The sequence below is a fragment of the Saccostrea cucullata genome, unplaced genomic scaffold, assembly GCF_032062105.1.
Source record: "Saccostrea cucullata isolate Sc308-1 unplaced genomic scaffold, CSIRO_AGI_Scuc_v1 ctg1048, whole genome shotgun sequence".
Lineage (NCBI taxonomy): Eukaryota > Metazoa > Mollusca > Bivalvia > Ostreida > Ostreidae > Saccostrea > Saccostrea cuccullata.
Genome location: NW_026920292.1, coordinates 91,945 through 106,776, shown reverse-complemented (window position 1 = coordinate 106,776; position 14,832 = coordinate 91,945). Strand labels below are relative to the sequence as shown.

Below are 14,832 nucleotides of genomic sequence, written 5' to 3'. Positions count from 1 at the left end.
GGCATAAAATGCAGGAATGAAAGTCATTACAACATATTCCTTTAAAACTACCTTCCCATTTTTCGTTTCTAAGCAATATTAATGTACAGAGTATGAATTTTATATCTTTAAAGTCTTACTTGACATTTCCATCCTTAGTATCATTTGCATACGGCTCTTTCCAGAAAACAACTGTTGTTAACCTCCCCTCATCTGCCTTTACTTTTATATTTTCTGGACAATTCCAGATTGTGGGGCCGGTATTGTCAACTGGAACAATATTATTGATAGTTAGAATCCGACTTAATTTGTTTAATCAACTGTAATCTGCATTTTGGGCAGTTTTTTAAAATATATATTTATTTATAGATTTTAGATTGTGCAAGTATGAAAAACAAATATAAGTATTATAAATACATACTTTTAGGACGTTTAAAGAGCGATTGCTTCGTCTAGAAGAAGAAAAAACATCTTTCAATTAATACATTACTTTTTCTAACGTACAGTTTTTTAGATAATTAAAAATGCCAAATTACTTACAAACCCTAATACGCCGTTTGTAAGGTATACACCATAAATGAAGAGGTAACGCAGAATGTCCATTGTGGAAGTAAATTCCGACATCAGCGGCTTGTTTACCTTTTACACTGATGCAGCGAGGGCTGAGTGCAGCTTTTCATGTTTTTTTCTGTTGAAATGTCTGAGTGTTTGTTAAGTGTCAATATGATGTCGATATAAGGGAAACATTTCACGTGTCATTCTAAAAGGGCTCGCTCTTATTTTGAAGGTAAGTCAGTTCATCTTTTTCGCAGAATTCATATGTGACAAAAAACCTACCACCATACTAATTCACAGAAATACACAAACTGTAAATATGAAAATATGTTTATATATTTTAAAGCTGCAAATTATATTTTAAAAAATTGTCAAAATTCAAGAAATTATATTATCATAAAAATATAATATTGAAGAAAAATGCTGTTTTATAGAAACAAAATGATCCTTTTAAAAAGGTTAAAAAAGTTTCACCAAAGCATATTTTATGTAAAACATACTTAATACATTACTTCTATATTGTACTCAGAATGCCCTCTCATAAAATTGATCGTCATCCATCGGATTTAAGTAAGCATTGTTTACTCATTGTTAACAACAAAAAGCTTACATGAATTTTAATTAAATTAGTGGACAATTACAGGCAACTGTTACTTTAAAATAACTGGAAAAAGGCAAATAGTACTTAAGGTACTCCGATCCTCAGGTTCTAAAAATCAGGCATTGACTAATTGTCTCAGAATTCTCAAAGTAACTTACTTTTACCCACGATAATTCTTCAAATTTCATCTTTGAGGAGCATCATATTATAAAGGGAAAATACGAAATTCTGAAATAAATTTTCAGCAAACGCGATTTAAAACATTTAATATGCATTTTCCAATTCAAATTTGATTAACAAACATATTTTAGAAATAAAATCCATAGGTATCCAGGCTTTTGAAGAAATTGTACAAATTTTATACAATTTAACTTAAGTACTTTAGTTTCTTCTATTTACTTTTTACAATGGATAGTGTATAAATATTTTCCTATCATTACAAAAGACCATTAACCACTGCTAATTTCATAATATGATAATAAACATCGGTATTTTTGGTTAGATTAAAAGAACCTAATTTTTTTTTTAGACATGCAATTTTTAAATGCTAATATGGGGTAATTTTTTTTTTTTACTTTTTATAAGACCTTTTTGGAAACTTCAAAGAACGTTGAAGCATATTGAGAGACATAAAATGAAAATTGTTGTATGAAAAGATTTAACTTTCAAGCTTAATTTTGAGACTTTCTGAATTAAATTATAAATTAAAGAGTTATCCTTACTGGCTGAGGATAGAAGTCCCTTAACCCCAAGGTATTTATGAAACTGAACACTAATTTCTTGTGAATATTGAAAACTTGTCTTGTTCTTAAGAAAAAGCATTTCACTTATATTTTTGTGATGCACTGACATTTTTTACGAAGTTTCATGAGTTCATTAAAATAATGAACTCCGTCATATGAAAATCTCTTCAAAAATATTAATGAAACTAGAGCAAAGCTCGTTGACCAGAAGTGACGTCAACAAAAGGAAGCAATGAGCTAAGTCGTCTCCAGTCACTTTATAATTTCAATTTTGCATCAAAACCTTAAAAAATAAGTTATTTTTGGCTACTTTCGGTTTGACCGGAAGTGATGTCGACGGTTGGAAAATTAAGTTTTATGCTTCCAGTGACATATGTTACCCCAAAACTTGTCAAGAACAGCAATAATATGTATTTTCTGACGACTTCCGATTTGTCTGGAAGTGATGTCGCCGGACGCATTTTGACGACTTCAATAGATTAAGCTTGACATTTTGATCCACTTTGCTTCTTGAGCGTATGACAAAATCTCAATACTTTTTTAGATATCTGGAAAAAAACTTTTGGCCCCTCTAGATCCCTTAATTTAGGGGTCAGTCCTTTTTTCGAAATATCATTCAAAAGATCTTGTTATTCTGCACAAATTTTGTTCTATATGTTTTAACAAAATATTTTTAGTTTAGAAGATAAAAAGCAAAATATGTGTAAATTTTCGCTCTTTTAGGTGTTCTAATTTTTGACCCCTATATAGCACCATTTTGAATAGAGAAATCGAAAAACAAAAACCGCTATGCACAACTTCAATTCTTCTATTGTGTAAAATCAGTAAAATTTCTGCTCCAGCTTTTGCCATCTCCGAGCCTTTGTCTGGAAATGAAAGCCTATTAATTTTGATTTAAAGGAAAATAACTCAAAACCGGAAGTGAAATTTTGGAATGCTTGACAAAATTCTGATAGAGGTTGGCAACGTCTATAAACTCTGAAAATTTGAGCAAAATCCATTGAGAAATGAGTGAAATATGAGGCCTCAAAGTTGGTGTCTAGGAAAAGGAAAAAAAAAAAAGAATAAGAACTAGAGCAAAGCTCGTTGCAAAGCAACGAGTAGGTCTTCCGTCCTGTTTGACCGGAAGTAACTTTCATTTTTAAAAAAAATGACTAAATACAACCAAAAACTGTTTAAATCCTCCAAATCTATGTTAACTAATGCAAAAATAAGCCATTTTTCCCACTTGACCGGAAGTGACGACGAAGGACGTAAAGTTGAATTTTATGCTCCCAATGACGGATGTTACCCAAAAACTTGTCAAGAACGGCAAAAATACGGGTTTCCTGACTACTTCCGGTTTGGCCGGAAGTGACGACGCCGGGCGTATTTTGACATTTTGAATAGATTAAGCTTGACATTTTGAACAACTTTGCTTCTTTAATGTATTACAAATTCTCACTACTTTTTGAGATATAAAGGAAAAACTTTCGGCCCCTCTAGACCCCTGATTTTAGGGGCCAGCCCTTTTTCCGACATATCATTTGAAAGATCTTCTAACTTTGCAAAAATTATGTTCTATATACTTTAACAAAATATTTTTAGTTTAAAAGATAAAAAGCAAAATATGAGTAATTTTTGATTCTTGAAAGCGTTCTAATTTTTGATTCCTATATAGCGCCATTTTGAATAGAGAAATCGAAAAACAAAAACCGATGTGCACAACTTCAATCCCTCTTCTATCTAAAATCAGTAGAATTTTTGCTCCAGCTTTAGCCGTAACTGAGTCTTTGTCTGGGAAACGAAAGCCTATAAATTTTCGTTTAAAGGGAAATAACTCAAAACTGGAAGTGACTTTTTGAAATTTTAGACAGCATTCTGATAGAATTTATTAACGTCTATAACCTCTAAAAATTTGAGCAAAATCCGTTGGGAAATGAGTGAGATATGAGGCCTCAAAGTTGCGGTCTAGGAAGTAGAAGAAAAAAAAAGAATAATAATCTTTACCAACAGAATCAGTAGAAGGTCTTCCGTTGGAAACGGAAGACCTTAATAATCTTAATCATCAGAATCAGTAGAAGGTCTTCCGTTGGAAACGGAAGACCTTAATCATAAACTTAAACGTTTGCGAATCTCGCGCGTCAAAAGTTATATGTAACGTAAAACATATCTGTTTATCAGTGGATTATGCCATTAAAATGTTAAACATCTAATATCATTTTACAAGTTTAAAACATTGAAACTCAATACACTGTTATATTTACCTGTGGCAATTCAGATAATTGATTTTTTCAAGTACATTTGGAAATTTTAATGAAAATAATAAATTGTCTTTTTAAGGAATTAAATTAAGAAATATAATGCAATCGTTATGGTTGACTTCGCCAAAATAAGTTTTGTTAAGTTTGTTGATAAATTTGTCCTATTAAAATTGATTCAATTATGATTTTATGTGAAATTTCAGAATATTGAATATAAAGATCTGAAAACAAAAGATTGTAATTTGGAAAGTTTAAAGAACTTAATGTTGGGTAAATATAGATAATGATTTACACCATGTGGAAATCAACAGTACTATTATTCCTCATTTACGTTGACAAAGTAGCACTTGGTAAGTACATATGAATTTATAGGATGATTTTTAATTCTGACTTTTATAATCATTAAAGGATTTTCAATTCTAATTTATACAATTATATTTCCTAAATAGTCTCGAATTATAATTTAAAATCTACATAAATTGAAATTATTACATTGAAATCTCGTTCAGAAATATTATTAAAAAAATGTATTTAAATTTGTCAATCTTAATCCATCAAGTTAAAATTTAAATATAATTGAAATTATTTGTGGCGTGCATCTCTAGTTTACTTCTTCTTCACTACTCTTTAACAGATTGTGGAGACACTGCTGCTGATATTGTTTTTATTCTGGATTCCAGTGGGAGTGTTGGCTTAGGCAATTTCGAAAAGACTAAGGAATTTTTCAAGGCGATGGTAGATGGATTTCAAATTGGTCCCAAAACTGTTAGAATAGGTGCTGTGCCATTCAGTACTCTTGTGCACAATACATTTCAACTTACGTCATTTTATTCGAAATCTGCTCTCAAGTCTCGTATTTCTAACATCCCTTATGTGAGTGGTGGTACAAACACTGCTGATGCTATCGAGTACGCTCGAACTACAAGCTTTGGGTCGTTTGGCAGAAACGAAAGTCCTAAAATAGCGGTTATCATTACTGACGGTAAGTCGAATAACAAGGCTCTGACATTGTCGGAAGCCCAACTTTTACGCAACGATGGCGTCATAATCTTCTCTGTCGGTGTCGGTGACGGTGTGGATGCGTCTGAACTTCAGGGAATGGCTACGAAAGCTAGTTATGTGTTTGATGTGTCTACTTTCAGTGCTTTGAACTCAATTAGAGATAAACTAGCACGAACAACATGTGAAGGTAACTTTTTTCACATATATTCAATTGATCTTTATATATGTAATTTTGAATTATAATGCTTATGATAATTTTAATTTTTTACAACTTGTAAAAGGTGAAGATAATGAACAGTGATCAAACTAAAAAAAATTATGAACAATACAAATATGTGACGAGGACACAAAACAAGGACCCCTGCAATTCCAGAGTTGAGATCAGGCCAGGTGTCTAGGAGGAGTAAGCATCCCCTGTTGACCAGTGTGAGGGTGTGGGTTATACACCCTGATGAACTTACAAATATCAAAAGAAGAACTTCAAAATCTTAACAAAATTTAATAACAAAATTAACGAACAAAATAAACAGAAATTTTAACAAAGAAAATTAACCGAAAAATGTACAAAAATAAAATAAACTGAAAATGTCTTTGTTAATTGGTCCTGGTCCATGTCAGTCAGTGCGCATGCCCCTTGGTATGAATTGGTCCCGTTTGACCTGGTGCTTCCGAAAGTGCGGAAATCCTTTGAGAACCGATTTTTCCAGTTTCCTTTTAGTATGGCTGCACGGAACAATGTTTATTGAAAAAGGGCTGCGTGGCACACTGGGTTCCTCTCGGGTTCCGGAGACAATGGTCCGACGCCAGGCTCAACACTTTGAAATGTATTTCAATTGAAACTAAATATTCAGAATTATTTCCAAATTCACATTATGAATAATTCACAAACTTTCACAATGTGTCGTTCATATAATGACTTTAAAGCAGATAATGAAATGTTTAACGTGGGTCACCGCCCGATGATATAACTCACAGAACTGGTTTTAGAGATGTTTCGTATGGGCCGCAACAGTTCGCTCACACGCTACGTTCTCTGTCACACACCATAACATGGAAAATGGCTACTCTCTAACAAAGAATTTCAGTACCCGACAGTTGACATACTCTGTAACATTCTGTAGAGAGACTTTAAGGCATGAAAATAAGGCACAAGACCTATGTGGTTTTCTATGGACAGGCCCCCTGGTAGCACTAGACGAACACGCCTATCGGCTGATGTTTTTCCTGGGTACTACCCAAAGCACGCTTTAACAATACTATTTAAAGTAAAACGAGGGGCTCCCCACAGGGCTGCTATGTTACTACGGTAACTAAAGGAATTTAGGGGCTCCCCACAGGATTATTAAACAAAATACCAGAAGAGTGAACCAAGGGGATTTATTTACAATATAATGAAGAATTTCAGTTTGTTACAACCAGTAACACCTGCCTTGAGACCTATGCATTGATCGGGTAGATGGAACTAGTCAATTCAGTAGAAATCAAAGACCTAACAATTGTCATGAAAGTCATCCTAAATACGACCCAATGATGGCTTAGAATATTAAACGTAATTCAAAAAATACTTTTGCAAAGTCCATATAATCAACCAAGAGTTGGGAATAAAACATTGTGTTTATCATTCTGTATCAGCATTGTTTTACCTTACTATATCTGCATTTTAAACATATCCTCTACACTTCTCTGATAAGTTTCTTTCTTAAGTAGTTTGTTTTCATCTTGAACTTGTATATTTCTGAAATAAAATTATTTTATAAGTAGTCAATTTCTACCCAGCTTGATTAATCCATGATATCACTAAAACCGTTCTAATTTATTAATTTGCCTTTATATTTCTTTGTTAGTAATTTCCTGTGGTCATCCCGGTGTTATGATAAATGGTTTACTTCATGGGAATGACTTTTCTCAGGGTAAAAATGTGACCTACAGCTGTAAGTCTGGCTATAAACTTGTGGGCAATCAGCAGAGGACGTGCCAAAGCAATAAAATTTGGTCTGGAAGTCTACCATCATGCATCTGTGAGTGTAACAATTTTGAATAGAAGAAAACGAATGAAAATTAAGTCCTTGTATTGAAAATTGCAAATTATTTCAAATTTTTTAGTGATTTAATTTGTCAAATAAGCAGTATTACTTTAACTATAGAATAGAATAGAATATATTTATTATTTCAGATCAGGGCCCTTGTGGGCATATTACATACATTATTATTAAACGGAGCATACATGTATAATAGTTATTAACAAAATGTGATGCAATAATATATTATTAGTCCCCTAATTTAAGGTGAAAGCGGAGGAAACCATAGGTTTCCTCTGATTCTATTCATTCGTCTGTGTGTCTGTCCCTTTGTATGCTTCTCAGTCTGTCCCACTTTTGGTTATCCACACTTGATTCCTAAACGCTTGCAAATATTGAGCTAACTTTTGGTATGAGCGTGTATCTTGATGAGTTACAGATCAAGTTTGCATTAATTTTTTTCTTTCTGTGTCCTTGTTTTTGATCAAGTTTGATTTTGTAACATAAATTTGTTCTTTTACCAAATAAAATGAGCTGTTCAGATCAAAGCATGTATGTCTAATGATACTCAAACACGTCTTTGTAAGATTTCGAAGAAATTTCATTCATATACGAGTCATTATCGAAACGTAGACATATTGGGGACACTTTTTCATATGCAGGGTCTTATAAAATGACAAAGAACAAAGGAGAACCCGGAAGGGGACATGTATTGCTTATGTGATATTCTCAGAATGCTTGTTTGATTTAATTCCCGCTACAAAGCTAACCTTTTCACTGTAGCTTTAAATTCAAAAGGAGATGTATAACATCCTTCAAAGAACCTGAAATATACGCCGCTGTATCAATGAGAATTAAAACAAAAAAAAAAAAAACAAACCCAAAACTGATGTACATGATACCTTTTACAAAACGTCAAATTTTATTAAATAATAAAGGATTAAGATAAAAATGTATCAATCTTTGCATTAACAGACGTAAATACGTGCAATAGTAATCCATGTCAAAATGGCGGAAGTTGTATTGACGGTGAGAATAAATACACCTGTAACTGTATCCAAGGTTACACAGGTGTTCACTGTGAAAAAGGTTGGTAGTTTATAACAACAACAGTACTTCAAGATTAGAATTTTTTGTAAAATGATAGGTTAAAAATGGTTCATTCCATTTTATATCATGTACTATGAGCATTATTAATTAGATTACGAATCTCAAAATGGTAATTTTTCCAAAGAAAACATACTTGTACAATATATGATATTATTTTTCCTTATCATTTTTATCATATTTCACTATAATTTAAGATATCCAGCCACCGATTGTTAAGAGCTGCCCGTCTAATATACGAAATACATCATCCTCACGGTTCATCAACATCTCGTGGCCAGCACCTACCTTTTACGACCCATTTGGTCACAATGTAACTGTTAAGACTAATTACCCGAACCACGGATCCAACTTTTTCTGGGGAGACTACACGGCTCAATATACAGCTCTAAAACCTTTCAACGGACTTAGTAGCTATTGTGTCTTTAATATTACAACAAGACGTGAGTTTGTTAATTGAAATCACAAACGGCTCTTACGTCTATTAAGCACACTAGTTTTGCAGGGCTCGAAATCAACATAAGAGATCAACGATATAAAGAATCATAAAGAGGGAAAATTTGAGAGTGTGAATACGAGGGTTGATCCAAAAGTAATGTCACAACTTCAAGAAAATTGCTACTAGTCGACGTACACCAACAAAAGTAGAAATATGGAAGCTTTATTTATTTCAAATCAGACCTGGAAATTTTAATTCAAAGTAAATAATATAATAATCATATACATTGTGAATTTGGTAGTCGCTGCATCTAAATAATGTCATGTTATGGATACGTGCTGTCATACTTAAAACGTTTCCAAATAAATTTATTTGAGATTTCCGAATATGTTCACAAATTTCTAATCTTAAATGAATTCTTGGTAGCCATTGTGCTTTTACTCTTCATAACAAAGTCCTTTGTCAAAATTCCTTGAACACTATAATAAGACAGTGTCCATATCTATTTACATAACAGATACACGAATGTCTTTTGACAACATCAGACACCATGTTAAATTCCGACCCCTCTCTTTCAGTCTTCCTGTCTTCTGTGATAATTCAATGACGTAGTACACTTCCTAAAATCGCTGAAATCATCTATTTATAAACAAGACTCTTCTTTATTATTTTTTTTATATGGTTAGTCTTATCAGTCAGTGTAACTGTCCATACGAGTATTTTCCTCATCTTGAAGTAAAAATGCAAAATGCATAACATCTCGTTACGGCCCCTAACCCCTATTTTTACACTTCCTTTGTTCAATGCATCAGAGTCAAACACATTTCTTTTAAATAAAAAATTACAATGGCGTCATTTAATCTTAACTGATCATTAGAAAAACATATATGTAAGTTTATTTTGTGTATTAAATTTTTTGGGCGATCAGACACGCTTTAAATATTTTTTATTGTGTTTGTCTTTCTAATCCTAAAAAAAAATCTTTAAAATGTGACTTTTATAAGTGACGCGGCGACCCTCCATATGCTTGATGTTTTAAACATCTATAAAATTAATGTAATTTAACATTTTAAAACAAATTTCTCGATGTTAATTAGATTGATAAAAGTCAATATGATGGTATATTTTATTTGATAATTTGACACCCAATGCAACATATATGGACTGTGGCAACGCACTTTGAAAAAATTACGCACTTTGAAAAAATTTTTCAAAGTGCGTTAATTTTTGGGACCAGGCTAACGCACTTTGAAAAAAAAAATTTTTTTTCAAAGTGCGTTAATATCGACCATATTAACGCACTTTGAAAAAAAATTCTGCATGGCTTAGTCAATATTCCTACAAATCTCAGGTATGATAAATTATCATTTGAACCTGATTTGATACTTTTTGTCCCCCGCTTGAAAAGTGGGGGATATTAATTTGGGTCTATCTGTCCGTCCTTCCGTCTAGCTGTCCGTCCATCCGTCTCTCTGCAACGCTTTCGTTTCCACACGATATCTCGACAACCCTTTGAGCTTTTGCAATGAAATTTAACATAACAGAATCCTTGTGGCCTTAGGAAGACCCCTTTTGAATTTGGGGTCAAAAGGTATTCAAGGGCGTAAAGAACTACGAAGGATAGTATTAGTCTTCCGCCTATCTCTAAGTCAATTCTCAAAAGTTAACATATTGGAATGATTCTCAAAATTTTTATAGATATTCATATGAATTTTCACAAAACTTTACTTATTTGGGATACCAAAGAGAGATAACTCTATAATTTTGGCAAAACCTGTGTTTTTCACTATAGAAATCAACGGAAAACTGAAAATATTTTTAAAACATCTACCCCCCCCCCCCCGAAACAAAAATTCCTTATTTACAGGTTATATGGACTGTCATTTTACAAATTTATGCCAAAGCTTTTCGTCTTTTTGTGTATTTCAGGGGGGGGGGGGCATATGTTTATAGACAAAACACGAAAAAAATGCTTATTTTTCACCAATTTTAAAGCTGTTTAAAACTAAATAATTGTATTTTATTAATTTATATATGCTTTATTTATTTGCGTAAAACATGAGAAAAGATATTAGATACATGTTATCATATATATGATTATTTCAAAATATGGCGATTCTTGAAAGTTCATCACTATATCCCATCATACGTTGCGAGGGGATAATACTGTTGTCTATTTCTAAAATATAAGTCTAATTCCTTTTGTTTCATGAAAATTTTTTCAAAGTGCGTTAAATGTTTACATGGTGTAAAATTATGATGTACAGGCACTTTGAAAAAATTTTTCAAAGTGCGTTGATATGGTCCCAAATTCAACGCACTTTGAAAAAATTTTTCAAAGTGCGTTAACCTGGTCCCAAAAATTAACGCACTTTGAAAAATTTTTTCAAAGTGCGTAATTTTTCAAAGTGCGTTGTAACAATGGACACTGTGACATTACTTTTGAATCAACCATCGTATAAGTATTGACGTCATATTTTTGGATGTCATCGGTCCTATATCACACCTGGCCATACGTTTGCCGACAAATTATCATACAGCGCTGACGCACGGTTTTTGATTTGTCGGCACGGTCAGGTGAGGTATAGGACCGACGACATTCAAAATATTAATTCAATGCCTAAACGTTACTTTTACTACAGTTGTTTATTTTGAAAAGCTTCATGAGAGATGAAAAGGCCTTAATCTTAACTGAAGTTTTTTTTTTTGTTTTTCTTCTTTATTTTAAGCATTTATATACAATTGTAAGCCTTCGGATTAAAATGAAATTTGATCTCGTGACGAACCAGAATGAATATTTCGATATGTGTTTAAAATTATACCTTATTACTTATATTTATATTTGTCACTCATTCATATTTTATATTTGCCTGATTATGACTATTAACGTATGAAATGTTTTATTTTTCATAGGAATAATAATTCGAGAAATTAATTGGTGTCGAAACTTATAATGTAAAACATACGAATAAAACTGAAATACTTTTCATACACTTGTCACAGCTAATCCTTGTCCAAATATATCTGCTCCTTTGAACGGTGCTCTGGTCTGTAATGGATGGAAGAGAGAATTTGTACGCGTATGTATTGTATTCTGTCAAACAGGAACCCGACCTAGTCCAGGTCATGACCTCCGGTCAAAGTATTTCTGTGGTGGAAGTGGTCATTGGATGCCTAAAGAACTACCTTCATGTGAAAGTAAGCTTTATGCTAATATCAAGTTTTTTTTCACAAATGATATAAATTGAATTTGTGTTATCAACTATTTTCTGTGTATAAAAATAAATGTCTGGAACATATAGCTATCTAGAATAAACTGAAGATGTCAAACTTGGTGAAGATAATTCCTTACGCTATTCTATCGTAACTTTTCTTAATTATATTAATAGTAAACTCTACTATTACCTGCCTGTGGTGTCTCCAGTATATTTCTTACTGGAGAGCCTCTTCTGAATGCGAACAATTTTTAAACTGAAGCATTCTATTCACTAGCAGAATCTGTTACTGAGATTTCAACAGCTTCGTTTAAAGTCGGCATTTCGTGGTTTCTTTAGTAGCTGTGCGTGTGAACTTATTAGCAAAGACAACCTATCATAGGGTCTTATTTTGACTTATTTGTTTCATATCAAGTGTAAGGCTTATGTTTTTATACTGAATTAACCAAGAAAAATTTCGTCTAGCTAGTCAAAATATAGGTCTGATACCTCCTCCTAGGCACCTGATCCCGCCTCCCTGAATACCCAGGGATTCGTGCTTTATGTGCTCTATACATATTTATCTTATTTATAGATTTAATGATATCTATTACTGTTCGTTCTCTTCACCATTTACACATTTGAAAGACCTTTGTAAATGTTTTAAAGACCTCTATAAAGACCTTGAAAACGTGATTATCCCGCTTCAGACAAATTTGTCGATTACTGATTGGATAAAAGCTAATCACATGACGCCCTGAAATTTTCATTACGTTTTTCCATATTACGTTCCGTCGAGGCGTAATATGAAAATCGAGCACGCGATTCCGTTCGAAGCGTTGTTATTGTAAATAAAATTTTTAAAAGTAATTTCGTGTTACGATATTTTATGTTGATTGTTATTGGATTAAAACTTGATATTTTCATAATGCACAAATATTTCTTTATATCAAAAAAGGTCTTCAGCGGGATAAATTCGTTACACAGTCAGGATACATATCCTTACGGATTCATACAGGGTGTGAAATGGAAATCCGTTTAAGGACCTTTGCAAAGCCCAATACGGATTTCCATTTCACACCCTGTATGAATCCGTATTAGGTCACTTACTGACTGTGTAACTAATAATATATATATTGTTTGTGAAGCAAAGCTTTCAGACATATACAGACAGAACGCTACACATTCTCAATTTACAGTATACAAAAAAAGAACTAAATGACATGCATTTACGAATGAATAATTTAGTAACTGTTATATTTTATACTGATATAGAATCAACCTATAAACCATCTGGGATAGCAGCCTTTTCATTTTTCCAATCTTGTGATGAAAAACATATAAATCGGATGAAGAAAGGATACATATCTTTCCTCAGGAAGACGTCGGCTAAGAATGTTTGCTTAAAGTTTAAGGATCTTTGCAAAGCAGAAAATGTTGATGTTCAGTGTAAAGCATCAAAGAAAGGGTTTCCTTCTTAGTGTATCAGTTCCAAAGAATTTATAACCTTTTTCACTTTTGCAATGTGAAAAAACCTACAAATTTTAAAACTAGATGAAAGACATTGCTTTTGCACTATGTAGGTGTAAAGAAAAATTTTCTAAGGAAAATATTACATTATATACATATGAATACAAAATATTTTATTTTTTTTTTGTATTCCAGCCTATATTTGATTAATATCCAAGAGGAGCACAAATTATTTCTGTATAACCTGGTTTGGTTTGCGAATTATAAAGCGTAAACTGACCAAGACCAGGTTATACTCGAATAATTTGGCCAAGAATTAGAGTAATTCCTTAAATATCATAAATACCTTTAATATAATAAATATGAATAATTTATGGTATCCGAGCAATAACAACCCTTTTATTAATGCATACCAGATATACAATGGCTGAACACTTAGTATTATGTAGACAAAATCTGCATATTTAATATCAATATGTAAGAGCAGATTGTACTAATTTTTAAACTTTGACCTGTCCTTGAAGAGTCGTTTTGAACATATTTTATTGGCAACATGTCAAAGGGATTGGACACAAGTTCAAAAAACTCAGATAGTCCTCCCCCATGCAAGAGAAGAGTTATTCCCCTTTGCTTTTAATAAATAAAAATCAATTTTTTTTAAAATACTTAATGATTGCATAAAACTATTCACCATAGCATGTTTTGATATTCTTAAGTTTAATTTTTTTTTTTAAAACTTTACTTGTTCCAATATACAACAATGTATTCTTCATTAATTAATAACTGCTTAAGTATTTATATGTTTAAAAAAATTTCCTAAAAAGCCTTTTCTAAACAGCTTTGAATTAGTTTCAGAGTATATAATACAGGATGGATATTTATTATTAGAAAATTATGTCCTAATATGTGCTGAAAACCTTAATGGCCACAAAAATTCAAAGACTAAGTATATTTTATATACATCTTAGCAATGTAGTGATCGACATTTCAAAAGTGATATATTTCTTGTACATATTTTGTTGCTGTGTTGTATATTAAAGTCAAAATAGCTTGATAGCGCTTTCTATGTCATAACTAGACTTTTAATAAATATTGCCGTACTTACCTTATCTGATTATTTGTATGTTTTGTTTGTTTGTGAGCATTGTTTTACGTTCCATTCGAGGAATTTTCACTCATATTATTACATGTTTAGAGACGTCAACACATAGTGCGGGATCTTTATCGTATATTTGACTATATCCTAGAAATAAATGATGCAAATGTAGGCCACTAGCAATATGCTGATGCATCATTTTTTTTTCGTTTTTGGCGTTTAAAATCAGCATAAATTTTGCAAACTATGTGCTTGTTGTTTGCTTCTTAATATAATGGTTTGATAGTGTTATAAATGGCATGAGTACTGTTTAATATTATCTGCTCAATACATATTACTTTTTGTAGGTGAGAGAAGTTTCCCATAGCAAAACATGGACTTGCCA

The 14,832-nt window shown here is 32.2% G+C and overlaps 1 protein-coding gene and 1 long non-coding RNA gene across 2 annotated transcripts; one reads left to right on the top strand and one right to left on the bottom strand.

The window, feature by feature from the left end:
• Positions 1-118: 118 nt before the first annotated feature.
• Positions 119-658, bottom strand: LOC134246418 (uncharacterized). Its single transcript, XR_009987628.1, has 3 exons — positions 520-658; positions 401-431; positions 119-249 (listed from the first exon to the last, which is right to left on the bottom strand). It is a non-coding gene; the product is annotated as an uncharacterized LOC134246418 (long non-coding RNA).
• Positions 642-14,473, top strand: LOC134246367 (sushi, von Willebrand factor type A, EGF and pentraxin domain-containing protein 1-like). The gene is made up of 8 exons (XM_062728729.1): positions 642-766; positions 4,325-4,471; positions 4,756-5,310; positions 6,968-7,141; positions 8,117-8,230; positions 8,446-8,691; positions 11,691-11,885; positions 13,157-14,473. Exons 2-8 carry the CDS (start codon positions 4,405-4,407, stop codon positions 13,360-13,362), a joined length of 1,557 nt encoding a protein of 518 aa, XP_062584713.1. The 5' UTR covers positions 642-766; positions 4,325-4,404; the 3' UTR covers positions 13,363-14,473.
• The last annotated feature ends 359 nt before the right edge of the window (positions 14,474-14,832 follow it).

Coding starts and splice junctions, on each gene's coding strand:
- LOC134246367 (XM_062728729.1), top strand. CDS start 4,405: ATGATTTACACCATGTGGAAATCAACAGTACTATTATTCCTCATTTAC. Junction 8,692..11,690: donor CTTTAATATTACAACAAGAC/GTGAGTTTGTTA, acceptor CACTTGTCACAG/CTAATCCTTGTCCAAATATA. Junction 11,886..13,156: donor AGAACTACCTTCATGTGAAA/GTAAGCTTTATG, acceptor ATACTGATATAG/AATCAACCTATAAACCATCT.